The sequence below is a fragment of the Suillus subalutaceus genome, assembly GCF_016647625.1.
Source record: "Suillus subalutaceus strain FC151 chromosome Unknown DFJ58scaffold_106, whole genome shotgun sequence".
Taxonomy (NCBI): domain Eukaryota; kingdom Fungi; phylum Basidiomycota; class Agaricomycetes; order Boletales; family Suillaceae; genus Suillus; species Suillus subalutaceus.
The window spans coordinates 112,902-138,152 of NW_024540355.1; the positions used below are offsets into that span (position 1 = coordinate 112,902).

General features: G+C 48.1%; 11 protein-coding genes across 11 annotated transcripts; 4 read left to right on the forward strand and 7 right to left on the reverse strand.

The window, feature by feature from the left end:
• Positions 1 to 140: 140 nt before the first annotated feature.
• On the reverse strand, positions 141 to 2,235 carry DFJ58DRAFT_803976 (uncharacterized protein). Its single transcript, XM_041390998.1, has 4 exons — positions 2,055 to 2,235; positions 1,672 to 2,012; positions 1,303 to 1,623; positions 141 to 1,255 (listed from the first exon to the last, which is right to left on the reverse strand). Exons 1-4 carry the CDS (start codon positions 2,217 to 2,219, stop codon positions 376 to 378), a joined length of 1,707 nt encoding a protein of 568 aa, XP_041240481.1. The 5' UTR covers positions 2,220 to 2,235; the 3' UTR covers positions 141 to 375.
• A 780-nt stretch (positions 2,236 to 3,015) lies between these two features.
• On the forward strand, positions 3,016 to 4,750 carry DFJ58DRAFT_35378 (uncharacterized protein; the record flags this gene model as incomplete). The annotated part of the gene is made up of 6 exons (XM_041379997.1): positions 3,016 to 3,367; positions 3,423 to 3,464; positions 3,526 to 3,564; positions 3,618 to 3,707; positions 3,766 to 4,174; positions 4,225 to 4,750. Coding segments are annotated over 6 exons (1,428 nt in total), but the record flags the coding sequence as incomplete, so codon positions are not given.
• Positions 4,751 to 6,895: 2,145 nt separating this feature from the next.
• DFJ58DRAFT_706756 (cytochrome P450) lies at positions 6,896 to 9,643 on the reverse strand. Its single transcript, XM_041383739.1, has 12 exons — positions 8,883 to 9,643; positions 8,790 to 8,833; positions 8,653 to 8,734; positions 8,529 to 8,599; positions 8,460 to 8,474; positions 8,103 to 8,410; positions 7,993 to 8,051; positions 7,901 to 7,940; positions 7,837 to 7,847; positions 7,610 to 7,786; positions 7,265 to 7,558; positions 6,896 to 7,214 (listed from the first exon to the last, which is right to left on the reverse strand). Exons 1-12 carry the CDS (start codon positions 9,276 to 9,278, stop codon positions 7,062 to 7,064), a joined length of 1,650 nt encoding a protein of 549 aa, XP_041240483.1. The 5' UTR covers positions 9,279 to 9,643; the 3' UTR covers positions 6,896 to 7,061.
• Positions 9,644 to 10,477: 834 nt separating this feature from the next.
• DFJ58DRAFT_665131 (uncharacterized protein) lies at positions 10,478 to 11,027 on the reverse strand (the record flags this gene model as incomplete). The annotated part of the gene is made up of 2 exons (XM_041382484.1): positions 10,478 to 10,668; positions 10,736 to 11,027. 2 exons carry the CDS (start codon positions 11,025 to 11,027, stop codon positions 10,478 to 10,480), a joined length of 483 nt encoding a protein of 160 aa, XP_041240484.1.
• Positions 11,028 to 11,949: 922 nt separating this feature from the next.
• Positions 11,950 to 13,448, forward strand: DFJ58DRAFT_804021 (uncharacterized protein). The gene is made up of 11 exons (XM_041390999.1): positions 11,950 to 11,969; positions 12,026 to 12,123; positions 12,178 to 12,206; positions 12,259 to 12,289; positions 12,344 to 12,376; positions 12,430 to 12,506; positions 12,560 to 12,609; positions 12,664 to 12,764; positions 12,811 to 12,927; positions 12,995 to 13,035; positions 13,093 to 13,448. Exons 2-11 carry the CDS (start codon positions 12,117 to 12,119, stop codon positions 13,273 to 13,275), a joined length of 669 nt encoding a protein of 222 aa, XP_041240485.1. The 5' UTR covers positions 11,950 to 11,969; positions 12,026 to 12,116; the 3' UTR covers positions 13,276 to 13,448.
• A 169-nt stretch (positions 13,449 to 13,617) lies between these two features.
• On the reverse strand, positions 13,618 to 15,094 carry DFJ58DRAFT_747811 (uncharacterized protein). The gene is made up of 3 exons (XM_041387551.1): positions 14,238 to 15,094; positions 13,908 to 14,175; positions 13,618 to 13,857 (listed from the first exon to the last, which is right to left on the reverse strand). Exons 1-2 carry the CDS (start codon positions 14,812 to 14,814, stop codon positions 14,018 to 14,020), a joined length of 735 nt encoding a protein of 244 aa, XP_041240486.1. The 5' UTR covers positions 14,815 to 15,094; the 3' UTR covers positions 13,618 to 13,857; positions 13,908 to 14,017.
• A 588-nt stretch (positions 15,095 to 15,682) lies between these two features.
• Positions 15,683 to 17,864, forward strand: DFJ58DRAFT_35516 (major facilitator superfamily domain-containing protein). Its single transcript, XM_041379999.1, has 7 exons — positions 15,683 to 15,785; positions 15,838 to 15,952; positions 16,004 to 16,269; positions 16,324 to 16,619; positions 16,673 to 16,832; positions 16,889 to 17,453; positions 17,504 to 17,864. Exons 3-7 carry the CDS (start codon positions 16,027 to 16,029, stop codon positions 17,743 to 17,745), a joined length of 1,506 nt encoding a protein of 501 aa, XP_041240487.1. The 5' UTR covers positions 15,683 to 15,785; positions 15,838 to 15,952; positions 16,004 to 16,026; the 3' UTR covers positions 17,746 to 17,864.
• A 50-nt stretch (positions 17,865 to 17,914) lies between these two features.
• Positions 17,915 to 19,986, reverse strand: DFJ58DRAFT_804029 (uncharacterized protein). Its single transcript, XM_041391000.1, has 5 exons — positions 19,104 to 19,986; positions 18,954 to 19,048; positions 18,813 to 18,901; positions 18,272 to 18,760; positions 17,915 to 18,218 (listed from the first exon to the last, which is right to left on the reverse strand). The coding sequence occupies exons 1-4, from the start codon at positions 19,775 to 19,777 to the stop codon at positions 18,389 to 18,391; spliced, it is 1,230 nt and encodes a 409-aa protein (XP_041240488.1). The 5' UTR covers positions 19,778 to 19,986; the 3' UTR covers positions 17,915 to 18,218; positions 18,272 to 18,388.
• A 556-nt stretch (positions 19,987 to 20,542) lies between these two features.
• On the reverse strand, positions 20,543 to 21,104 carry DFJ58DRAFT_844238 (uncharacterized protein; the record flags this gene model as incomplete). Its single annotated transcript, XM_041393059.1, has 4 exons — positions 20,543 to 20,600; positions 20,723 to 20,738; positions 20,828 to 20,993; positions 21,036 to 21,104. The coding sequence occupies 4 exons, from the start codon at positions 21,102 to 21,104 to the stop codon at positions 20,543 to 20,545; spliced, it is 309 nt and encodes a 102-aa protein (XP_041240489.1).
• Positions 21,105 to 22,270: 1,166 nt separating this feature from the next.
• Positions 22,271 to 23,444, reverse strand: DFJ58DRAFT_844239 (uncharacterized protein; the record flags this gene model as incomplete). Its single annotated transcript, XM_041393060.1, has 3 exons — positions 22,271 to 22,846; positions 22,989 to 23,141; positions 23,376 to 23,444. The coding sequence occupies 3 exons, from the start codon at positions 23,442 to 23,444 to the stop codon at positions 22,271 to 22,273; spliced, it is 798 nt and encodes a 265-aa protein (XP_041240490.1).
• A 581-nt stretch (positions 23,445 to 24,025) lies between these two features.
• Positions 24,026 to 24,983, forward strand: DFJ58DRAFT_35579 (uncharacterized protein). The gene has a single exon (XM_041380000.1). The coding sequence runs from the start codon at positions 24,057 to 24,059 to the stop codon at positions 24,945 to 24,947; it is 891 nt and encodes a 296-aa protein (XP_041240491.1). The 5' UTR covers positions 24,026 to 24,056; the 3' UTR covers positions 24,948 to 24,983.
• Positions 24,984 to 25,251: the final 268 nt, after the last annotated feature.

Consider the following 25,251-nt stretch of genomic DNA (forward strand, 5'->3'; position numbering starts at 1 on the left):
TATTCCTCCCCGCACTGGCATTTGCGACATACTTCCAACCGTCCCGGACTAGCCTTGCTCTTTTTATCGCTGACCACCTTTCGAGGAGGTCCTTCGGGGGACACAGTATCCCCTTCGTCAGAGTTTGAGGTGGGTAGGTTGGATAAATCGTTCTCCGTGACCATGAGCCTCTTGAACGTTCGAAATAACTTTCGAGTGGTTAAGTTAGGACCTAAGTGGCGAAAAATGTAGTTGTGTAGTTTATGCCTACATCCGTCGGATGCGACTATAGCTGCGGTCCAAGGGTGCCGATGTGCTCAGAAATCGATAAATTTTATACAAGTAATACTACCTGCCTCGCACTTTACATACCTCTCGCAGCACAAACTAACGCTCCTACCTCCTAAGCCTCGTCCGCTTCCTAACAGGGGTATCCGAAGCCAGTACTTCTGACGAAGCTGACGGCACGCGTTTCTTGGCATTTACGACCCATTCGGTCTTACTAAGCAGCAACACATCAGGCGAAGAGTTTGGGAGCAATGTTTCCTCGTCCTCCTCCTCTTCATTCATTGCGTTGCACAGGCTGTCAGAGGAGAAATCAAGTAAAGGGACAGACGCGGAAGGAAGTTCGTTGTCATCTGTGTCGAACGGCGTAAGACTTGAGCTGTGAGCGGTGGGAGGACTCGAAGATCGCCCAGCGAGATGTGGACTCGAACTCCTCCCTGTGGTAAGTACGCTCGAAGGTATAGGACTCGAGCTCCGGGCTGACACGTTTGACTTGGCACGGGGAGGCGGTTTCTTCACAGGCGTAGCGGTTACGAGGGTGATCGCTTGTGCTGCGGGAGGTTGGGAGGATTGGGATTGGGAATCGGTGCGCCCAAGGATGCGCTTAGCGGTTGCAGTAGACACCTTCGTATCTACTTGTGACATCGCAGTTGTCGACCGATCTTTCCCTTTCCATGCACGAGACATGCTGATCTGCCGGGTTAGCGCACGCTGAAGTGCCTTGTCCTGCGTAGCGCCAACGCTTGCTGCGCGTTCCTTTTCTTTTTCCTCTGCGAGAGACACAGACAGCGAGCGAGTGCGAACAGGGGCCTTTGTCGTTCCACCGCTTTGTAGGCCTGCTGCAGTAGTCGATGATGAATGACGAGAACGGGACTCCGAGACGGACTTCTCTGTAGATGGTCCGGGAGAAGGGGGTTCGTCGGAGAAGGGAGAGCTTGGGAAGAGTTTGGAACGGAGGAGGGCACATTGCTCCGGAAGTTTTGATTTGAACCTGTAATGATTAGTATTGTGATTGATATGAGTGAAGTCATCACCCACAGAGGTTCAACTACGTCCTCGCAAAACTTTTGCATCCAATCACGTTCATTCTTGTGGCGAGTCATAATTTCAGTGCGAGATGTATTCATGAGCGATACGAGTTGCCATGTTGAGAGTTTGTCCATGAAGGACTCGAGACGCTCGATAGAGGACGGGATGATCAAGTTTGGTTTTTCTTTCCTCTTCTTCCGCGAACCGCTGGGTTTTGCGGGCGAGATGAAATGAGTACTATCAGTGGGTGGCACTTCGACAGGCAGTAATGGGGTGCATGGTCCAGGAAGAGAGAGCTTGAGGAAGTAGAGCAGAATCTGGATTTGAACCCTACAAAGTCGTTATGATGCGCCTAGAAGTAAGGTAATAAGCACTTACTCACGCTGCTCCATGCGCTCGAGCCAGCCAGACCTCCATTTGTCTTCTAGCATCGCATTGTCATCTCGGTTGAGGTGTTCGCTACGCTCCGCGCTGGCATCGACTTTCTCGTACCCCAAAGCATACCACATCATGCTCTCCTCTGCTTCGCCTGCACCGCCGCCATCTGTAAGAATCTGAGGGAGCTCATTATGGTACTTGTTCGCGGCTGCGCGAAGGGAAAGGAGGAGAGGCTCGATAAAGGCGTGAAGAGGATGTGGCTGGTCTTCTACGAGATCTGGAGTTCCTTGGATGCGAAAGAAGAGAGGGAATAAATACAGAGAGCGGCATGATTGACTATACTGTTATTAGCAAATATATAAAACGATGAGAGCAGGACTTACATGAGGAAGCCATAGGAAGTGAAGGTAAGTGCGCTGGACGAAGAGGGCTGGGTCAGCTAGATCATGATCTTGCAGCGGGTAGTCTCTGCTCAGACTCTTTTCTTGAGCTGCAGTCCATTTGAGCGACGCTGGCGTATGCAAAACAAAAGTTTGTCGAAGTGACATGGCAATCTAAGTCAATGAAACGCGTCGCACGTGACCGCGTTTAGACTTAAGGTTTATCGTCTGTGCCACTGCTGCGGCAACTGCCGCGACCATGGATCAACTACACCTAGGTCCTACCACTACAAGTAATCACTGGAACCCTCCAGCGCCTGTCCTCCAAACGAGTAATGGAGTTGAGCGTGCGCAGATTCCTTATGTTTATATCCACGCTCATAAAGTCACGGTCAGGTAGATTATCAAACTGATATATGCAAATCAGTCGCGGTCGTCGCGGGCACCCTCTTTCCATATTTGGGGGTGCTGCGACAATGTTGGTGTGCCCGGGCCCCGCGACGACCGCGACAAGGTGCTGCGACACTATACTTACTTGCTGGAAATAGACTCAGGTTGTATAATACACGGCTATTTGCGCATCATATTGCAGACTCACGTTAAGTTAGTGGTGATTTTTCGTATCATCTCAGAATCCAGAAAGCCGAAGTCTCAGAAAATCCGGAGGACTCGGGAGTTGGAACAGACCGCAAATAAGTCTTCAGTGATGCAGTCCAAGACACCAAGAACCGAGTGAGTTTATATTAATCATGTGAATTCCTTCAAGGTGCTGATGTAGAGTCCAGAGCATGTGGCCAATAAAAAGCAGATTCCTATTGGAACCGGTACTAGGAGACATACACGTCTCAGAATAGGGTGTGGATTATATACGGTCTTGAGATGATGCTCGCCAGTACAATACAAATAGTGAGTGTGGTGTATTCACTGACATCCAATAATGCGCTTACTAGTACTTTTCTGCGTCTTCCTTTACCTCGTTGGGATCATCCAAGCTGCACCTACAACAGATACAATAAATACAACTACTAGCGACAGTTCTGAAGCCCCATCATTCACGACCAGAACCATATGGTCCATCATCTCCAGCTCCATTCTCACTCTGATTGCATGTATTTACAGTGCTATTCACCCCAATATTCCAAGTCCCAGGGACAGCCCCCTTCGCATCCTACGGCGACGACTTGGGATCATGATAATGGCACTAATTGCTCCTGAATTGATCGTCACCTGGGCTATGCGCCAATGGATCAGCGCTCGTCAAGTTACAAGACAGTTCGAGAAATCGGGATATCCCAGCGTTCGTCTGGAGTCTGAAGGTGAGTCTTGCTGTCAGAAACTCTCCGATTCACAACTCATTATAGACGGCATCAGATCATGGGTCTACCGAAGCAACTGCAGAGCAATATGTTGAAGGTGAGCTCGACATCTTGCTGCACCCCGAATACGTTTCCTCATGACTCGCCTACCTCCCAAGATCATGATAGCATCCGGCTTCTCATAGCACATCCCAAAGGTGATTTGTCATCTGTACTCGTGTTTCTTCGGCAATTCATACTAGTACTCCAGTGCCCACTTCAAGATATGAAGGAACTTGGCATACTCTTGTGAAGCCATTCAAAAAGTTTTTGAAGGCTTATGTTTCAGAGCAATCTGAAGGTAAGCCCGATCCGTTTCTCTCAAACATACCCGATATCTGGCTTATGTACATCCTTAGACTATACGTGGACTCAAGAACACAGCTTCTTTGTGCTGATGGGTGGTTTCATGCTTTATGTGGATGGGAAACCCTATCACACACTACAGCCTGACGAAGTCCTCAAGCTGATACGTACCGAGTGCATCGACGCCCCTACCCTAACAGCAAACCAGATCCGCGACAAGAGCAAAGGGAATGTGTTATCAAAAGGACTGATCATGCTTCAGGTGGCCTGGTTTGTTATGCAGCTCGTCACCCGCGCCATCTATCACCTCGAAACCACCCAGCTCGAAGTGGGGACACTCGCTTTTGCGGTTCTCAATTTCCTCACCTATGCTGTGTGGTGGAACAAGCCTCTCGATGTGCGATGTCCACATCCAATCTACTGGAAGTCGACCGAGTCAAGGCCAGAGGATCACATTTATGAGTATGTATGCGCCTCAATAATTATACCGCTGCTGAATATGTCTGCCTTAGTGTCCCTGAAATAGACGCGCACTCTGAGTATGGGATCTTTTCTCCAGTCCTCGGCCCAATTGAAGAAGTGATAGGCTTGTCTTACATTCCCACATCTCGAAAGCTCCGAGTTCCAACATTTGATGGGAGCATCGATCTCGAAGATTCGAACAAGACGGTTCTTCAGCTTACTGCATTGTTTATGGTAACCATATTTGGCGGCATCCATTGTATGGCTTGGTTTTTTTCCTTCCCCACATACCAAGAACAGGTGCTATGGCGCATAAGTGCCGTCGCTATAACTTTCACACCCTGGCTTTGTTTTCTTGCAAGATTCATACCTGATTCATTACTAGGGATCGTAGGGTTTGTATTTGGCCTGATTTGTTTGGTATCTGTCATATTGTACATCACAGTTCGTGCCCTCCTCTTGGTACTTATGTGCACCGCTTTACGTAATCTTCCTTCTGGTGCATACCAGGCGGTGTCGTGGACTACTTTAGTGCCGCACTTGTAGTTCTTGATCACTGTATTTGTGATACCCTTCAAATGATATTCAGATGCGGCATTCCTGTGGTTGATGAGAGAGCTAGATATATGACGCGATCACATGACCTGCGCGTTTGGCATGACCGTGCGAATCGAATAGGGCGCCGCGGAGTCGCGGACGCGCCAGTTCCCGACTCCACCACTTCTTATTTCAAACTTTGGATGTCGTTACCCAAGCAGGTTCGAACGGCAGATTGCTTTACCTACACCATGCTAGGAAGGTATATCGTGCACGGACCATTTACTCCCACTCGACAGGCTTAAAAGGGAGCTTCCTACATAAAACTAGAAGTACAAGCAGTCGGGGCAGCGGTAGCCCCCTGACGAGAGCTTTCGCAGGCTCGAAACTGCTGCCCTACTGCTTTACTAGCTTCTCGATGCCCTACCTACCAGCACTTTATCTTAGGAGACAGTGGTCTGCAGCGCTGGGTGCTGGAAGTGGTCTGCTAATCCAAAGTCATAGTTCTTTGCTCTCCAGTCGCTGCGCTTCGGGCCGAGAACGGCTTGTCGATCACATTTTGTAAATCATTTACGTCAAAAATGGTTACCGTAATGAGGGAGGTTGCACCTCCTCCATCATGATAACCATTTTTGACGATCACATTCAACCAGAAGGTTGCATTGACACGAATTCACCGGGAACAGACTTCGCAAAGAGCGATGCACGCAGTTCAAGGAAGTGGAGGCAAATCGTGGCGACGAAGTTGGATTTGGTGCGGCGGGCAACAGAAATCTGATACAGACTGAAAGAAAGGATAGGCTGAAACAGTATCCAGGTGAGATTTGATTGTCTCTTCACTTGAATAGAGCCAATGGGGATCGAGCGTGAAAAAGAAACACCTTGGCACAAACCAAAGGAGAGTCGACGAATGATGAAACATTGGCGATAACCAGCGCTCTTAAAATCTGACAGCGACAGTGAAATGGACACGTCATAGAGGGTCATTACAATGGCGGCACCGTCAAACAAAATACAACCTGTCTACCAATCAAGAGCCATGATGGGACACGAGACACTTCAGGAGCCAAGCACAGAATGTCTGACTCGGAGGAGTAGCAAATATCGCGGGATGGTACTGGGGATGACCCAGTCTACGCTCCTCGCTTATGAGTCTGTCGCCTCTTCTGTACTTTCATCCCCTAGCACGGTGGCACCGTATCGATACCAAGGCAGCTCGCATCCTTTGGTGCCATCAACTTCAAACGCGACGTAAATCTCGTGAGCAAGTTCCAGAGTTGTTCTGGAGCGAGGCAAGTCTAGGAGGGCTGTATGAAGCTGTACGAGAATCCATGGAAATTGGAGAACGCGTACAAGTACTGAACAAGAAACTCGGAATGGCGAGTGAATTTGTGGGTGTTTCATCGCAATTTGACTTGAGAAGCAACTGATGGTATTTTGTTTTTGCCTTCAGCTCGATGCTATACATGATCACTTGAGATGGAACGGATAACGTGGATCGTTATTTGGTGAGGTGTTAAAGTTAAATGATTCGATTTGACCGGTTCTTTAGGGGGCTGATTGTGGTCGCGCTTTTAGTGGAGTTGGTGAGTCGTTTGCACTGCAATGCAATCTGTGAAAAAAACTCATGACAATTGTACTACAGGGCCAAGTGGTCGTGCGGCAAGTCGTGCATGCAACAATGGGTGAAGACAAGGCGAACCGCATAGTGTTGCGGGGACTCGGAGGAGGTGCGCTGAGGGCCCTTATCAAGATTGCGTCACAACGATAGGGCAAGAGATGGTCATGGTATTATTGTGTTGGTTTCTGCAAGACCCATCAGCTGAAGATAGACTTGGGTCGTTCATTGGAACGGTATCCAGCAACGAGCTTGTAATTTTAATTGGCAAGACATACCTGAAGACTCGGACTGGGCTACAATCATGTCTGATTCAACCTATCCATCTCAACACCGCCTGCCAGAAAATGAATTCATGTCACAAGAGTGGCCGAAGTGCGGTTTCTTTGGTCGTGCTCGATCAACCTCGCCAATGGAGCCCGCAACTAGTACCGTACCCAACCAGCCGATGCCATTAGCGAAGTTCCATACATGGGGTCTCAGAAGACGAGCAAAACGACCAGAATGTTGATAGAAGTAATTTATCAGCTTTCGCGCAGTACTTATCACTTCAACACAGTGGGTCTGGGAATACTCCGCTGAGCAGCAGAAAAGGATAGCATATTCTGTATGATATACAGAATTATATAGTGCCCATATTTTGACATCAGTTCTCTTCTGATCTGAATACAGTCTGAGGGTTTCAGCCGCGAATGAGAAAATATAGTAAAATTGCGAGTGCAGCGCAACCATTCATTCATACCGACGAACTCTCAAAGGTACGCCAATGCCATCCTCTCCAACAACCCGCGGACGAGGTAAAATCCCCATCGCAAGTTCGAGTGGAGTATCAGGTCCATCCCGCATCTCAAACACGAAGTTCTTCACCAGAACCGACAGAACCGTCTGCATAGCACCGTGAATAACGTCGAAACTGGCTGATTCAAATTACTCACCTTGAATTCCGTGATCGCAAAATCTTTGCCAAGACACGTCCTTGGGCCGTCGACGAATGTCAGCAGATGCCTATGACCTTGGACTTCCTTGGCCTTCCCACTGATGCCGTCTTCAGTCAGCCAACGATCAGGCTTGAATTCCTTTGCATCAGGTCCCCAGATGGCTGAAGAGCGATTGATCGATGTGCCTGATATTGTGATCAATGTCCCTTTCGCTATAGATATACTGTCCGTCATTTCCCCGGACTCCGTGCGCACAGGTTCGCTCAAAGGAATAACATCATCTGCTGCTGCCTATAGATCTATTGTCAGAGTGTTTATTCACACGTAGACATGCACGCTCACAATACGGTTCGACTCGCCCACCGGAGGATGGAGTCGTAAAATTTCATGGACAACCGCATCCAAGTATGGGAGATTGGTCTTTAATTGGTCATATGTCGGATCAGCGCCAAACCCAAGCAGTTCCTCTCTGAGGCTGGTTTGAACATCGGGGTGTCGCGATAGCTCGATCAGCGCCCACTGATCATCACATTAATAGCGTGCACAGACATCATCGACACTAGGCTTACCGTAAGACTGACTGCCGGTGAAAAGTCAGCCAATATGACAGCAACGGACAAGAAATCGACTCACTGGATGTCGTCTCATAACCAGCAAGAAGTAAGACCTTCATCTGCAATATGTCAGCTCGCAAATCATGGCTGTGATACATTGTCTCCACGGACCTGAGCCACTACTTCTTCCTTCGACATATGAAGCTCAGCATCCTGGTCTTCGGATTTAACTGATCGTCGTGTTAATCAAGAGACTACGATGAATATCTCGGAAAGCGTACTCAACAATCCAATGATGGACTTCTCCTCGTCTCTCCCGCTCATATTCATATCCTTCTCCCGGCGGCTGCGAGTCAATAAGTCGTTGGATATTTCTTCCATGGTTATGCCAAGTTTCTTGAACAGATTCGCCCGCTTGGTGGGGATTTTGGTAATGATAGGAAACACGAACGCAAACAGCATAAAAACTTTGTGCAGTGCTGAAGGTTGATTGGCTCCGAAAGTATCAAACGCTTCAGTCACGCTGGCGTGCTTTCCATCGAGCGAGCCAAAATCATGGGAGAAACCAGCAATGCCAACTGTATCCAGACTGATACTGTGTCAGTTCGAGGCGTCAATGTTAAAACATCTTCGCGTACGATATATGATTCATCCTTTGAGTCATGTCGATTAGGAATGTCTCTTGCGAAGCCAGGAAAGCTACGCACCAGTTCTGAACCTCGATGACAGCGTCGCCATCTTTGCTGGATTCTATAGCAGTATCCCATGCACCTTTGGCCTGTAAATTATCAAGATCACAGATACTACATTTTCCACATCGCAAATCCTTACCTTGTATGCTGAGTCATAAAACACTGATGTGAGTTTCCGAATCGCTCCATTACTGAAAGCTGGCGTGAGAGCCTTCCGCTGCCTAATTCGCAGGTAGTAGATAAGTCGCTTGCGCAAGGATAAGAGCCGAACAGTACCTCCTGTGGTCTTCACCCTGAGACCACAATAGTCCTCTACCCAACTGACAAGAGATGTCAGACAGATAAGGTAAGATGATGACGTTAACATACTGTTGCCTCCGTAAGCGCCAGCGAAAGAGGCGTCTGCACATATGTCCATGTCTCTCGAGCGTAGAAATGTGCTATAGCTCTTGGATCACACAGCACGATTCTAGTCTGTCCGAGGGTGCTTGGAATCATATACGCTACCCCATATTCTGTCGCCCAACGTTCATACGCTCCACCACGATCTTGAGATCTAGCTGAGGCGAGGTCGTACGAAACGCCATATATAAAACTGGTACGAGGCGGACCCCGCAGTTGAGTCGTCTTCAATCGCCAGCGAAGCGCCCTTAGAACTTTGACGAAAGCCCATAATGCGACAAATGAACAAGCGACATTGAATGCGCCAACGGAGCGTACGGTTTCCCAGAGACTTAATGGAGAGGGTGCGGAGATGACATTCATTGTTGTGTTTGATTCGAGGATCTATTGGAGATTATAGCCGTTTCTGTAGCAGCGGCATGGTTACGAAGTTCAACGGCTTTGTGCAGGCACGAGACTGTCGACTGCGGGAGTGACCCGGTGCCATTGATTTTCGTCAGCAAGGATTATTCATAGAAGCCGACGGATACCTGTCACGGTGTCTGAAGACTCTGAACTGACGGAGATAAGTACCGCTAGGTTCGTGACGCAGTAGTAATTCACCCTCCGGCACTGCGGCCACGTCTGGCCACGGCATGCTTGAAGTCCTGGAGGAAAGTCGGATAAAGCGAATGATAAACACTGTCACAGGGCCCGTCTTTTGTTGCCGATTCCGCAGGGGTTATTAGATGAATAGATTCAATTGAGCGCCCATGTCACGGTCACAGCAAGCTATGCAGACAGCATCTGGCGCGGGTGAGAGAACTAATATTCTGGGGACATGGGGGACCATATTGGACAAAAATAAATGACTTTAACAACGTATTACAGTTTTGGCTAAGAATTTAACTTGACAGTGAATCCTCGTGAGCAGGGTCTTATCTTGAAGGTAGACTAAGGCGACACCAAAACCTAACAAACTTTCGGAATAAACTCGTCTTTACAAACGTCTCAACCAGGCGTGCATTGAACGTTGATGCTGACTCGACTTCGGTGATAGCGTTCGTGATTCAGAATTTCAGAATTCCAAGTTCTCACGTACGTACTCATCATGATGGCCTTCCAAAATTTTACCCAACCGTTAACCATGAGGGCTGACAGCGTTCAACCTGTACAGGCTTTCAATCCTCGTCATCTTTGGCAAAGCACGCCTCTTAATCGACGGTTGTGGAAGGAGTGATGTTTCAAGGAGGAGAATGTACTAGGGGCCGGGTTCGGGAGGACGCTAATGGGTAAGAAGATCCAGATGAACGTCGAAGGTAAGCGCATATTTTTCTTCTTTGTTGAAGCTGGGACATCTGATATGCGAATGATATGGGAGTGTTCGAATGGCGTTTGGAATTGACTTGAACTTTTATAAGCTGATATAGGGTACATGTGATACGTACTAGGAGCTTATTACATTATACTGTCATGTTTCTTGATTCAAAACACAAATGATAGTGGCGAGATTGCAAGCTCTTGCAATTTGGTCGTCGCAGACTGACTACTAGACTTGTAGTTTTTACTACTCGACTTTTTACTCAACGTCTTTTCTTGAACTTGCCTCCAGAAACATGCTGTCCAGTTTCACATCCTTCAGACAGCGCGTTCTCATCACAACAGTCCCAGATAAATCCCTGCGGCATTTGCGCTCTATTTTCCTCTGTGTCCATTGGACCATGACAGTCTTCGTCATGGTCTGGGAAACACTCCTCATCGACATCTAGATCACCTTTTGACATGAAAATTTTCATCAGGACCCGTCTGCCATTATGAGCAATGGAAAGTGCAATACCAACCTGGATGATAGCAACACTCCTCGTCATCACGTTCGCCACTTACGTCGTATTCCTCCTTGCAATTGGCACATACATCCCATCTTGGAACAGCCTTTCTCTTCTTGCCGCTGACCACCATGGCTTCCTCCACCAGTGCGCTTCTAAACGCCGGTATCCTGTCGGCCAGCATGAGTACTATCTTCCGAAGGCGTGCTTCAGTCATGCCGTCGACCGCATTTTCGAGCTCTTCGCGGGACACTGCGCCCCCTTCATCATCTGAGATGGGTAGGTTGGTTAAATCTATGACTCCCATGAACGTCGAGGCGAAATAGTGCGGTTCTAATTGCTAAGTACTTACGTATATTGGTTGCAACTAACTTACTTCCCCTGTCACAGATAGACATCAGGTCACGCTTTTGTTACCGTAGTCTCTTGATCATTCGAGTGTATCTGTTAATTGCGGAACGGAGGCGGACCAGCTCTAAACGTTCCAGTTGCTGTCCACTCGTGTACCGGTTCATACGTGGATTTGGTTGCTAAACACCGGTATGGAAGTGCAGTGACATGCACAGACCTGCTCATCAACGTGGTTCCTCAAGTAGCTTGTTATCTCAGAGCCCGTGCTTCTGGTAGCAAGCGCCAAGATCATTAAACGATCGGGATTTCTTGTAGCGTCCAGTACGTTCCGACTCTTATCGGCAGAGTCAAATTAATCAATACAGAACGTAGCCTGCGCCCCGGAGCTCCAACGTTCAGGTAGTCGCCCGTTTCACAAGTTGCACCATCTATACATTGTGATTCCAGTGGCTGGCAAGCATATTGATGGTATCTTGGTTATCTCAGATGTCGCCAAGGCTCGTATATGGTTCTTGAAATCTTGCCAAAAAGCTGTACCAGGTTTTCAATATAAAATGCACGAGTTAATTGTATCAATTGAAGAGTACACCCACTTCCACGAAGTGAAGACACGTGCCCCGCGATGAGCTCCACTGAGAATGTACTTGAGCTTGGATGGGTACTCTGGGGTCTTAACGTGAGTAGCAGTAATAACTGGCTTGTTTCCGACTACTCATAATCTCCCAAGTACGCCAATGGTATGTGTCCTCTTTCAAGTTGTGCTGACTATAAAATATACTGACGATCGTGTCGCAGTGGCTGTAACTACGTCCTGGGTAAGGTTGCATGAATCTCACAATTAAACGACTAATCTGTATCATCGCAGGCGTACGACTATTTTCTCACCTTGGCCGATGAGGTGCTTTTAGCTATGTTTGTTCAAACGCTATACAGGCTTAATGTTAACCACACCAGGTGGCATTTTTGACGCAGTCACAGTGGAAATCAGGCGAAGCTGCTTTATATTGTCTGCCGATATCTTACCTGCGGTTACTTGACATTGGAAATGCTCGGTAAGCGACCTTGATATTCATGATATTAGTTATTTAGATTCAGGACACTCGCAGTGGCATTCCAACCCATGATGTCAATTCACGTGAGTCCTGCAATGACCGTAAGACTGTACCTCAATTGAGGTGTTATGATAGATGTGTCAAGTGATATACTCCATAAACACCTGTACGTTCCCTCGCTCGTTGAAGCAAAACCATTCATGGTAGACATTTGTCACAGATTTGGGAGGTTTCATTGTAGTGTGTGCCGAAGGTTTGTTGTTCTGACATGCCACATCTGCAGATTCATTGATTAACACCTGCAAGGTGTCTTCTTTCTCCGTGTCTGTGCAATATGGGGATTTAGGAGGAGGATGGTGGTTCTGTTCTCGATCAGTGGGCTGGTCAGTGGCAGCCTTTAAGTTTACTAGAATCCGTCCATATCAGGTCAATTTAGATGTACGTTATTGCTGCCACCGTGGTGCTCTCGATCATCCGATCCCCCCCCTACAAGTATGTTCTCTATACATTCAGAAAGGACTTCTTGGACTAAATCACTGTTACAGCTACTAAGTCACCCATCCCTGTCACGAGTTGTCTTGAAACTGGCAGTAACAAAAGTATCATAATCCTCTACGTGATTCTAATTGTGGCAGAGATCCGTGAGTACATCGTCATTTTTTTCTATGGTAATTGATGGTCCACCAGAAATATGGGTGTTCGCACTGTACAAGTTCGCTGCGAGCTACAGGCGTAGGGGTGGTCGTAATCACCTGTTGGAACAGCTGATCCATCACAATATGATTTACCTAACCTGCGGACTTGGTGAGTCGCCTTCAGATTGACCGGTTGTAGAGAAGTGCGCAGGGAATTTTTCTGATTTATGGCCCAGTCTTCTCCATCAGTGTCATATTGACGACAGCCCGTCTCAACGTCAGTGCACGAAATTCGGATAAAGCCACGTGTATTGACGACGAGTAAACCTGACAGGTATCTTACGGCTTCATGATTGTGAGGTTTTTACGCAACTGGCAAGTCACTGTTCATGCCTTTCTTGTGACAAAGATGTATCGTGGACTCTGGAGAGCAGATCAGCGACGTGCTTTGCTAGAATCTGTTTCCTTCTCGCTTGCAACTTTCCATGCTGCACCTGGAGTATCAACTCAGGCGTGAAGTTCTGGCTTTCACCCCTTTTTTCTCTCCGTGTTGAGCAAACGGATTATGTACTCTTTATTCATCGCCGACTACGTTTTGGTATAAAATTATTTACTGTGTGTGTACAAGTAAGGACAGTTCTGGAAACGGCTCATACCTGAGGCTTGAACCTAGCGACCTCCAGGTACCCTGGTTGATCAGACCTATAATATGGGGATAAAGTTTCTCAAATTAACAGACGGAGAAAAAGAAAGTTCAGGGACTGCCCCATTTGATACCGCCTTCATTCAGCCCTAAGTGCCACGGTTCGGATCTGAGGTGGTTCTGTATCCTATGGATATTATAATGGAACTGCGACATACGATAAATAGCTACTAAGAGGGGGAAAATAAAACGTAAAATAAAGCACGCATTCAAGCACTGTCTTCTTCCCACCACGGTAACTTCCTTGGTAGAATGCCTCACCTAGTTGGGGCGGCCCTGAAATAACGAGAATTACATATGAAATATAAGGGCCAGCGCCCCGCCCTACAGATAGGAGAGGTATAGGGTCAACCCCAACGGACAATAATGAATTCGAAAAAAAGTCTACGCAAGATGCTGTAAAGTAGTGAATTAGCTATCTTAATGTTTGAACTTTGCGCACGTACTTAGCTAGGACAGATATCGTCTCGCTTGGTGAAGACCTGTTCAGTTCCACGCGACAGCGTGCAAACATGAAGCAGTATAATGCTTCAATGCTCAAAGGCGAATGGTCGCTTCAAGACAACCGCGGTAGCCCAATGTCTCCGGCAGGTATATGATAACCAGTCTCGCATCCCTCTGGGTTGCTTTCGTTACAGCACCTCCAGATGAAGTCCTCTGGGTACGACCAAGGATCGCACCGTTTGTGCCGTTCAACATCTTTTTGGAGGAACCCTATCGACGAAGAAAATCATGATTACGACGAAAATTTTCTTGAGTATGAATCTCAGACTTACCCGGATGATAGCAGCATTCGAACGGCCCGCGCACCGCGTTCATATCGAATTTTTTCCCGCAATTCACGCAGATGTCCCAGCGCGGGCACGATCCGACATCCACGCCCACCTCAGATTGGATCTCAGGGACATCCTCGATATTGACGTCCCAATTAATCACTGAGCAGGCGGACTTCCAGCTGGGGCAACTTCCAGACTCCGTTGACACACTCTCTAAGCTGAATGACCCTTCGTTTGAGTCTGCATCAGACTTCGTGTCAATGCGTGAGACCTCCGAAACCCCTTTTGACAATGCCTTCAAGGAGGTGAGCGATTGGACAAGAAACCGTTGTAGTTCGGGTATCTCGTTGGCGAGCTGAACGACGAGAGCGCGCAACTGCTCGGGAGATGCTGTTTCAATTGAAGAGAGCAGATGCTCACGGAATTCTGGATCTTCAACCGTCAACAGACTATGCTCTACCTCTGTTACGTCAAAGTCTATCGGTAAGCTGTCAAGGACAGATTCCGGGAAGTCTAAGGAGTGTGGGCGAGGCCTGGAGGTAGTGAAGAAGTTTGACAGGCTCACAAAAGCCGACATCAAGATATGGACCTAAGTACCTTTCAGGCTGCAGCTGGAAGGCGATATAGAGACGGTGGTAAACCAACTTTAAGCTTCAAGCTTCCGACTCCGAGTTGAAAGCTAAAGCTGTGCTGCAAAATTTCGCTTGCACCATTTATTACGTCTCGGACTTCAACTTGAAGATATCTCCTTCGACTGAGAGGAAAGTATTATTTCGCGTTTCTGGAGTGGTTTCAAATCAACAAAAATCTTTGATGAAAATCAATAGCTAGGGGGATCTCCATAACTTGAAGATTACGGTTCCAGCAGTACGTATGCCGGAAACTCCCGACTGACTTTACCACTCTTTACCACTGTACCAGGTTGATCTAGATTCTACAGGTGACCGCGAGTCTAGCCCCAGCTAAGTATACATTATCAGTTCTAAGCGAGTCGGTCTACAGTCCATCTGCGACTCTCATGATAAGGGTCGGCGCTCAGGTCTAACGTGACGCCAGATGGCTACCAATAGCTTTCGATATAAGCTTGCCTGTCCATTGTTGTGCAACCTCCCCGCGATCACTTGGCAAGGGTTTTACCGCGCCCCCCTTTGCTACATGAACACATGAAATAATTTCCGTTTGGTTTATGGAAGCATGGCTCATCGGGGTTGATGTCAAGTCTCTTAGACTACTCGGTTTCTAATCTGTTTACCAACGCCATCACATCACTGCCAACACTGAGCAGGTGGAATGGACCCTCCCTCGGCTCCTTATCAATAGCCGCGACATCGTGACTGGACTTATCAAGGGATGTACTTGTTCAGCGTTTACGTTTGCCCTATGGACCCCTGTATGGTATTTGTAGGATTTTATGTCAATATGTCCAGTCTCTTAATCAGTTCTGACGGTCTCTTTTCCGATTGCAGTGCTTTCTTCGCGACCGCGGGTAAGTAATACGTATCGTCAGTCAAATCAGGTGTTGTGATATTTGAGTAACCAACGAGAATAGTGAGTGACAAGTGTCTTTAAAGACTGGCGTCCATTATTAAAAGTGCCGCAGTTTGATCATGGGCTGCTTGGTCCCTTGATGTGATTAGCACCTGGCAGGGTTTCCGCTTCAGTTCGTGTCATCTAGTATGCTTGGTAGGGTCTGAAGCACTCACATGATGGTTTTTGTACGTATCGGTACAAGTTCATAAATTGCACGACTGATAGCCTTCGATAAGTCCACCCACTTAGCTGCCCCCAAATGGCTGAAATCCGTCGATGCTCACAAACTTGCGAAGAAAAGCAATCAGGCGAGGAAGGACTCATCGAAGCAGCGCCCTTACCGACATCTCTTCCAAAAACACAGCTAGCAATCCTTCTCCTTGTCCAGATGCCCGAGCAGCTGACAGCCTCTGTGATATATCCCTTTGTGAACCAGCTAGTCATGTCAACAGGTATCACAGGTGGAGATGACCGTAAAACAGGCTACTATGCAGGCTTGATTGTCTGTTGTTTCTCAATGGCCGCTGGCCCATTGCTGACGAACTTATCTTACTAGGAATCCTTGTATTATGCAGTCGAGGCTGTCACGATTCTGCAATGGGGTCGCGTATCTGACCACATTGGAAGGAAGCCAGTGATTCTCGTTGGGCTTTTCGGGATTACATTGTCTATCGTCTCCTTTGGATTTTCGAATAAATTCTGGATGATTATCCTCAGCCGTTGTGCACAAGGTGCTCTCAACGGTAATATTGGCGTGGTCAAAAGCGCCATGACCGAGATCACTGACGCCTCCAACATGACGCGAGCATTCGCATGGCTACCGTTGGCATGGTCCACTGGTTATACGCTAGGGTTTGTTTAGTTGTTGACTATCATGTACGCCGTAAATTGATCGAGTTCTCAAGATTCCTTATTGGAGGGGTTCTCTCAGATCCAGCAACTAAATGGCCAAACTCCGTCGGACGCTACCCCTTATTCCATCGGTATCCTTATTTTTTGCCCTGCATCGTTTCCGCCAGCGTATCGATATCCTCCTGGATCATCACTTTACTATTTTTTAAAGAGGTGCAATAGTTCAGCTATCATAATCATGTATAGCGCTCACAGAAGGATTTCCTCAGTCTTCCTCCAAAAATAGGACCGTGAGCCATGGTGATAACACCAAAAAGTTGGCCATGCGGGCTGCCACAATCCACGACAAGCCTGCAGACACCCAGGTCGACGTACTACCTCGCATGCTAAACGAAGCAGAGATCGCCAGCCCAGTTTCCACTTCCCTTGAGTCTACAAGGACAAATTTTCGCTCCATTCTCATCCCAGGCGTCATAATACCAGTCTTGCACTATGGTTTGCTGAGCTTCGTTGACCAGTGTATGCTGGTATTAATGCCGCTCATGTATTCGACATCACGTTCACTCGGAGGGCTTGGGTTTAGTAGCACCACCATTGGGTTGGTGATGACGATCTGGACTATGTTGAACGGCACGATACAGGTTTATGCGTTCCCGCGATTGTTGAGACGATTTGGACCAAAGAGGTTGTATATCACAAGTTTCGCCTTCTTCCTCATAACATTTTCCACTTACCCGTTAATGAATTATATGGCTAGGCGCAAGATGGAAGCAGGGATGTGGTTGATTCTTTGCGTTCAACTCGGTGCATACATTGTTGCGTACAACACCTATAGTGAGTTGTCTCCCCCTCATACCTGCATTTTCGACGATAACTATCGTTAGGCTGTATTATTTTATATGTCAACAATGGGGCACCGAGCAGGGACTTACTGGGCGCGACAAATGGCTTAGCACAGACGCTAGGTTCCATGATGCGTGCTGTTGGGCCAATAACAGTATCTTCACTGTTCGCTCTGTCATTGCAGAAGAACCTCATAGGCGGAACAGCCGTATATTGGATAATGTGCACGATTGTCATATTGGTGCTCGGTTTCTCGACATATCTGCCAAAAAGTCTTACTTAGACATTGTTGTGGTACGAGTGAAGAAGTTACCTCCTAGATTTTTCAGTAGTCTGTAAATACTGCGTATAGAATATATCCAAAGGCGACCGCACAAGGTCTACTTGGACTACTACTAGTCGAATGTAAATGTAAACACCCGTGGTACAATATCGTAACTATATTCAGCGAGTGAGCATCGTGGGGCATTGTTTGTTCTTGTTGAATCCAGAGGCTGCTGACTAATGGAAATTGCCTTTGCTTTCAAAATTCGCTAATCACAACACGTTTGTACAATCCACCAAACTGCAGCGAAATCGGGAAAGCTTTCACACACGTCACCTGCTTCAAACAAAGTCGGGAACATGGGGAGATAGATTTTCTTTGTACTGCGCGAACGCCACTGCAAGCAAGATCTTTGAACTTCGAACTTGTGCCACGAAGCAGCCGCACTCCCGGGCCCAGGTCTCAAGGCAGATACCACGTGTTTCTCTTGGCAAGTCTTTTGTTCCATCTGCCATGAATTTGTCATGAATGGCGTTGAAACAGGGTTGTAATTATCCGAGTCTGTATGTATTATTTTAATCACACCACACGATGACCACGAGGCTCAAATTTCAAATCCGATATCGTTGACGGTTTATCTCGCATCTACTCATCGATCTCGCTAGATAGCTTGAATGAAAAGCTGGTAGGGTTCCGAATTTCCCCCACGAGCCTTACCACTGCGACGTTCTGCCTTACGAGCGCGTTTCTCCTGGCGTCTCTCCGCCTTAGCCTCCCTTTTCGCGGCCCGACGCTGTCTTTTATCAAACTTGTGCGATGCAGACGGCCCATGCCTGCGGTGGCTCCTGTCATCCTCAGAGTCCGACGAGGAAGACGAAGACGAAGAAGACGAGTCACTCGAGGCTCGACGACGGAGGCCATTTGCCATCTGGAGCTGGCCATAATCACCAGGCGGGGCCGCACCCTCACGGCCGCTCAAGCGCTCGGACCCTTGGCAGAGAGTGGCTTCCATTTTGCGAGGTCCGAAGAAGTACTGAAGAACGATGGTAAATAGTCTGATGGTATTTCGTAAGACTTATACTGACATAGTTCCAGTTATCAACGACGTCTCCCGCCGCATTGCGATTCTTTGCTTTCATTCGTTTCTCGATGCCTCTAGTCATGAACAAACCGCCTAGGAGTGTAGATATGGGATCATTTCCTGCATGACTTGTTGGGCTACGTACCGACAAGACCGATGCCTGTCACCAAGGGTATGACATTCGATTTGATGCGTTGTCCTCCAGATAATGAACCTGCTTTCTTAATGTCTGCCAGGAATCTGAAGACCTTATAGATCAACCTAAATGGGACGGCGTTATGAAAAGTCTACGGACCGTTTCCAATCCTCCTCCAAGATATCATGCGTCACAAATGGGTGAACACATAGTTGGCATGGGGGAGGCACCTCAGGGAAGCCTTTGCTCAGGTCTGTTCCGTTTGAGATGAGACACATGGGAGGGAACTGGTCGCGAGGCAGGTGCTGAGGCGGTTGACGGCGCCACATTGGCGGAGGGCCCGTGTTACCAAAGAATGAATCTAGGGATAACCCTCTACTCTCTTCATTGGGGGAAGATGCACGATCTTGTGGCACAGCGCCCGGAGTCTGGCTATATGGGCTCAGACTGTTGTTTGGCTGGTATAAAGGATAATTTGATGGTCCTGCCCTGTCACGGTCACGGGAATATCTGGCTCCTGGGGAAGCCATATCGTATGCTGGGTACTCCCCGCCTTTTTGGTCGTAACGACCAGCTGGTGGGGATTGATCTCCTTGAGGATATCCTGGAGGAAGTTGGGATGCTGAACCCAGAGGTGCATGGTACGTTTGCGGCTGAGGGTTGTACCCTTGGTACGTGCTGTCGCGCGGAGCATAAGGTGACTCATGCGTGTATGCAGGGGGTGGGCCCAAAGGTGCCTGGTATTGATTCTGTTGCTGCTGAGGGGTTGTGACAGGGGGCTGTATATAGCTTGCATACGGGTTGTTGGATTTTTCGTCAGGGTATTGAGTCATGGTTGGTATGCAGAAATAATGTGGGGCTTCAAATATATAATCGCCCCATAGAATCCCCGTGTTGGTTTTATACGTACGATCCTAGACCCTATAAAAAGATGCTTACGGCTTCATGTGCCACACCGCAGTGGGGCTTTATGGCAACGCAATGGCAGTGCACTGGAAACACCAATCTTTTATCCACTAATCCGACTTATGAGGGACTGCGGAACGAAGCGCGTTCGGCAGGCCGCAGCGCCGTCACAGCATATGACAGCTATTTTCACATCGATAAGATTTTACACCATGACAACTCACTGACATCGTTTACCTTTGGAGTGTGCCAGCAGCAACTGCAGAGCACGCCTAGCCCGTGTGCGAAGAATCAAGCTCACACTGTGAGACTACTACATCACTAATCCATTCTTCTCATCTCGTGGACTCGGACTGCAGATGATCCATGCTATGATCGCCTACACGCATCTCGCGGCCTCTCACATCTTAGATCTCAGTCCTCTCATTCAGATGCCGTCGAGGTGTATCACAATGCTGTTTTTCACGAGCAGCACAGCTGGCAACTAGATAAGGCTCTCTAGCTGGCATTTCGTCCTTGATCCGAACGTAGTTTATTTGACAGAAACGCACTAAGTAGAGATCCAAGTTGCCGGTTGGAAGTGGAGCATGCTAAAATCACAGGGTAGTAGCGTCGTGGAGCCCAGGTAGTGCGATCGCTAACCAAGTGGGCTACTAACCGTAACTAGTCATCGTATCAGCCAGTCCATGTACTCAGAGGAGCTTCAAGTTTTCAATGGCTAGCCCGAACACAGTGGTCGAATTTAAAAATCTGTGACATGACTTGAATCATAACAGCGCCTACACACCTAGTCCTCAACTCCATTTTTTAGGATCTCCAATCAGACTCGAGCCAATTTTATACTGTCAGACACCCGCGATTTTTTCACCCACTGTCGAAAGCCAAAATCTGCAAGCATAATGCATTTGAATCCATCCAGGTAACGAAGTGGCACCAGGTGTAAATTAAATGCACAAACGACATGGAGAGGGACTCACAGACAACAGGTTCGCCGGGCGGCGTAAATTTCAGGGCACAAGTACTGTCACGCAGGAGGTAAGAAACGTGATAGAGTTTCTCGACAGACTGGCCAAAACTGTCGGGATTCGCCACCAGATGAAAAATGGCATTAATGGGGCCGGAGGCCAGAAGAATGCACGCAAGCTAAGTATAGAGTGAGTATGATAATTAGGAAAATGATGTAACCTCCCCACCCTTAGCTTTCAAGTCATCCTCGGTCACATTGGAAAAGCCAACGACCGAAGGAGTGTCCATCGATGAGGCTTCAGCGAGGTTACTAGAAGAATTGGAAGTGGATCAAGTCATATCGTTCTGATGTGTGTGCTCCTGTTTTATGTCGATGCCGAGGCGGAACAAAAAAAAACGTTTGCTTTCGATTGCAAGACCCGGGCACCGGATAGAGACGTCAACAGAGAGAGCTCTAGAACACCCCGTAGCGGAAAACCAGGAGTGGCCCACCGAGGTGCGCATAACGTCGAAAAAAGGGACTCGGTGAGAACTGAATGACAGACGCAAAGACAACTTGACAAGCCTCTAGCAAATAAAGTGTCAAATGATCGTAACCGAATAGGGTAGCTGGCAGAGGTTTTGGGAGCTCCGGAAAACCGATCCTGTTCGACAAGAGCCATCCTCCACTAACGTCGTTAGGGTTCGGGGTCGCAGGGACAATCAGGGAAGACGGGAAGGCGGCTGTTTGTTTCGTTCCGAAACTAAACAAAAGTAATGAGCTTGTAAATTGAAATCTGGCCTATCGATTTGGAAATAGATGGAAAATATCAATTGAAATCCGGCCAAACTTAGTAGTGATCCTCATCGTGGGGACAACATATTGCGATAAAACATGAAGTAGAATGTAGCGTATTACAGTGTCGTATGGTTGGAAGCAAGATGGCAAATTTTGCTCCTATGGACGTAATCGATCGATGGAATGACGTTAAGCCTATCAAGGGAATGGTATGCATGAGTAAGGGAATATTGCGTGTGCACGAGTCTCCTATCACGATGAGTAAATTCGTGAAATTTGGATGATTCGGTGGATGCGGTATGGAATAATAGATATTGGTGATAGATTGTCGCGTCTAAGATCGAGTAAGCCTTTGAAATTCGATGGAAATAATCAAACACGTACCGAAGTGCCGATAGCTATGTCCTCCGCCAGGACCTCAAGAACCCAAGAAAAAGCGTATACCAATTCAAAACTGATGTCAAATACGTCACAAAGTCCAGTTAACAAAGAATCATCACCTACGTCGACCGGCGACTATCCTCAAAACCTTGCCAACAGACGAACTTTGTATATTGTCTCGATCTGGCAGATTACCTGGCCGCAGCTGATAGGACGATATTCAGTAAGCAAACGTGCCCCTGACGGTGTAGGCGAGTGAAGACCGACGTCAAGTTTATTATGGCCACCATTAGGCCTAGGACCAGAGGCTGGTGCACCCGCAGCCGGTACTTCTGGAGTACGACCGCCATACGTTATCACCCCGTTTTGATCGGCTGTTTCCCTCACTTGGATCCGTCCTAGAGCCAGAAGCACAAACGGCATGTGCTGAAGGCTGGCGACGGCGTACAGTGATTTCCGAGTCGGACACAGGGTAGGCGTCTACCTCGGTAAACCCCACACTGCCGGGAGAAAGCTTCCGGCCGCGTGTTTGAGTGTCGCTGAGGTCACTTTGTTGACTTTCTGCAGAGGCCTGGCGCTGGAGGCTAAGACTCCAGAAACTCCGTTTATTCGCCAGGCTAGGTGGGACGGGTGGTTCTCGCGCAGCCACGGACCGTAACTTCGGATGGGTTCTGACTTTTTTGGGGGGAGGGGCAGTGAGAGGGAAGGATTTTACGACTTGTGCAGGCCACGAAGGCCAGATGGAATTGGATGGAGATGTGATTGTAATTGAAGAGGAAAGTGGTAAAAACGGATCGCTTGATGTACCTTGGGTGGGAGGGAAAGGGTATTCATAGCGCTGTGTCCCAAAATCAAAGGGAGTCCCAGTAACCTGAAGGGTCCCAAACAAATGTCAGGATCGTGCAGTTCTTCGAGAACATATATATTAATCGAGAACAACGAGAACAGGGTTTAGGTGATTATGACCGCCACTCCACTGCACGTGTCTTGGATCAATCATAGTAGAAACTTACCTCCCCGGAGGAGCTAGATGATAAACTGAATCCAGAGTCCGAGTGAGATGCCTCAGATGGAGAAACCTGGGGAGGAGGAGTCGGGGCATGTTCCTCATGGACGATCTGGCCTGGACAGGGCAGCGAGGACACCTCTTCTGCGTATTGGGTCACCTGGGACTGCACTGTCGCTGTCCTTGCGTCACTTAAGTGTGACATTCAGTAGGCAAATTTGAGTGTCGACAGAGGAGGAAGAAGACGGAGAACCCGTCTCAAGCAAGTCAGCGGACCATTTACATTTCCTGCAAACGCTGGCGGAACGTGTGCGGGGAATGTGACGCTGTGCGTGGGCCACGATCTTGTCCTCATCAGTCACGTCACTCTCTAGAAATTTCCGGGTCCACTCACTTCTTTGTCCAGAGCCCAGACCTTCGTTGACTGCAGCAAAGTTTTATCGTAAATGACACAAAACGACATTGCTCCGAATCCGACGTGGTACAAGGGTAGTTTCAGCTGACTCGTTATGAAAAAGGATATCAACGATCGCAGAAAAATCTGTTAGATAGCCAAGTGGATGACAGTTTGATGCACGACGGCCTATACACTACCTGGAGGTTTCGGGTGATTAGTTACTTGTGACGCGGTGATGTCTTGAATTTCGTTACGTTTACAGAACGTATTCAATTGCTAATATTATGTGGCTGACTAGGAGCATGATGTAAAAGCCAGCCTCTCATAGACCGCTCAAAGCGATTAAGCTTTGGCCATCATTTTCATAACGAACTATCACTGTCCTTACTTTGAAAGCAAATCATGCCTGTACGTCGGATCGACCCACCTCAACAGCCTCCAGGCTTCTTCTTACGTTTCTGGCTTTTCTTCGTCAAACTCGCCCACTCATTCACAGGCTTGTTCAAGTCAAAGGCTCCTTCTACAACATTGCCAACGCCGGTGACAGCGGGAAGCCGGACCGTCCATCACAAACCTCCTGTCCCCAGACGACTCGAGCTAGTGGATACCAATCTATCTAACAGGCGCCCTCCTCAGCGAAACTCCCAGAAAAAAGGGCTTTCAAGTCAGTCTCCAGTAATGCATACTATGGCAGCAGAAATCTACCAAGGCACCCTTTATCATAATGGTACCGGTAATCAGAATGAAGACTTGCGAACCAAGAAACATGCAACCTCCTCGTTTTCCGGTGTCATCGGAGGAATTTCTCCTAGTCGTGTATCCGAGGGTGGCGTTCTTCGTACACCAACTTCGCTCCGCAGTTTCGTCCAGCCTTTAGATCGGGATTTGAGACGTTGCAACAGCGTCACGCCTGTTGTAGCCGAGATATGGAGCCCAGCTTTGGTATCGAGCAGCCCTTTTCCACTCCGAAGGCTCTCATTGCGTATCACTTCCATCACAAACGGCTCGGTTCTGAGCTTAAGCCCAGTGAACCCTCGTTTAGCCAATATGCCTCGTTCAACTGGTCCTCGTCTTCGCATCTCTTCGTCAGCGAGATTCATGCAAGTGAACACATCTGAGTCGGTTCACAGCTTCAGTGCATCTCCGTTCGCAGTCCGACGTGGGTTCTCAGGAGCATCTGTGAAGATACCTCACCCCTCGATCCGTCTGGAATCCCCTTGGAGCCCCTCAGACAAGACGCTACCTTATGATGTGTGGATGAATTCAGAAGGCGTCCTAGCCAACGTTCAAGGCCCTGTCTCCGTCTCACTCAATGCTACGAAATCTTCCCAAGATGAAGTTGTAGTCCTCCAACATGGACCTTACACGACGCTTCCATGTGCTCCTTCTTCTCGGTTCTCGGACGACGAAGACGACTTTATATCCATGTATTCGAATATCTTCGACCTTCCGGAAGAAGAGAAATATGAAGAAGAAGGATCCAGCAAGGCACATCTCAAGGTGACTCCTTCGATGTCAATGGTGCAGACAAGGGCTCTCCTCCCGGCGGAGCCGCAGCTGTTTTGGTGACGACAACTCCTGTCGATGACTCCGCTGTTATCAAACGTGATGCTTCCCAGAATTCTGCGGAGGATGTTGAGTTCGAGGACTCGGACAAAAGTGGCACGTCATCCGAGCTCGAAGAGGGTTTCTTCTGTGTCATCTCTCAGTCAAAGTTTGATCTGACCTCGGATGACCATACGTCTGGTCTCACCTACATCCCTTCTTCGAAGCATCGAGAATTACAATCGATCAGCGTTGCAACCGAGCTTGTTGATCGCCCCGATCGCGCCACCAAACGTTTCTCGGTTCCATGTCTCCATTCCATTCGGAA

Excerpts from the sequence above, each read along its gene's own strand:
- DFJ58DRAFT_803976 (XM_041390998.1), bottom strand. The coding sequence starts at position 2,219 with ATGTCACTTCGACAAACTTTTGTTTTGCATACGCCAGCGTCGCTCAAA. Across the intron at positions 1,624-1,671 it reads GAGCGCATGGAGCAGCGTGA|GGTTCAAATCCAGATTCTGC; the intron begins GTAAGTGCTTAT and ends ACGACTTTGTAG. Across the intron at positions 1,256-1,302 it reads GAGGACGTAGTTGAACCTCT|GTTCAAATCAAAACTTCCGG; the intron begins GTGGGTGATGAC and ends TAATCATTACAG.
- DFJ58DRAFT_706756 (XM_041383739.1), bottom strand. The coding sequence starts at position 9,278 with ATGAATGTCATCTCCGCACCCTCTCCATTAAGTCTCTGGGAAACCGTA. Across the intron at positions 8,600-8,652 it reads TTTATGACTCAGCATACAAG|GCCAAAGGTGCATGGGATAC; the intron begins GTAAGGATTTGC and ends GATAATTTACAG. Across the intron at positions 7,215-7,264 it reads TTGCGATCACGGAATTCAAG|ACGGTTCTGTCGGTTCTGGT; the intron begins GTGAGTAATTTG and ends GGTGCTATGCAG.
- DFJ58DRAFT_804021 (XM_041390999.1), top strand. Across the intron at positions 12,507-12,559 it reads TGTTCTCGATCAGTGGGCTG|ATGTACGTTATTGCTGCCAC; the intron begins GTCAGTGGCAGC and ends AGGTCAATTTAG. Across the intron at positions 13,036-13,092 it reads TGACGACAGCCCGTCTCAAC|GTATCTTACGGCTTCATGAT; the intron begins GTCAGTGCACGA and ends TAAACCTGACAG.
- DFJ58DRAFT_747811 (XM_041387551.1), bottom strand. The coding sequence starts at position 14,814 with ATGTCGGCTTTTGTGAGCCTGTCAAACTTCTTCACTACCTCCAGGCCT. Across the intron at positions 14,176-14,237 it reads CGAATGCTGCTATCATCCGG|GGTTCCTCCAAAAAGATGTT; the intron begins GTAAGTCTGAGA and ends CTTCGTCGATAG.
- DFJ58DRAFT_35516 (XM_041379999.1), top strand. The coding sequence starts at position 16,027 with ATGGCTGAAATCCGTCGATGCTCACAAACTTGCGAAGAAAAGCAATCA. Across the intron at positions 16,270-16,323 it reads GCTACTATGCAGGCTTGATT|GAATCCTTGTATTATGCAGT; the intron begins GTCTGTTGTTTC and ends TTATCTTACTAG. Across the intron at positions 16,833-16,888 it reads CTTTACTATTTTTTAAAGAG|TCTTCCTCCAAAAATAGGAC; the intron begins GTGCAATAGTTC and ends GGATTTCCTCAG.
- DFJ58DRAFT_804029 (XM_041391000.1), bottom strand. The coding sequence starts at position 19,777 with ATGACTCAATACCCTGACGAAAAATCCAACAACCCGTATGCAAGCTAT. Across the intron at positions 19,049-19,103 it reads TTGGAGGAGGATTGGAAACG|ATTCCTGGCAGACATTAAGA; the intron begins GTCCGTAGACTT and ends TAAGGTCTTCAG. Across the intron at positions 18,902-18,953 it reads GACAGGCATCGGTCTTGTCG|GCGGTTTGTTCATGACTAGA; the intron begins GTACGTAGCCCA and ends CTACACTCCTAG.
- DFJ58DRAFT_35579 (XM_041380000.1), top strand. The coding sequence starts at position 24,057 with ATGCATACTATGGCAGCAGAAATCTACCAAGGCACCCTTTATCATAAT.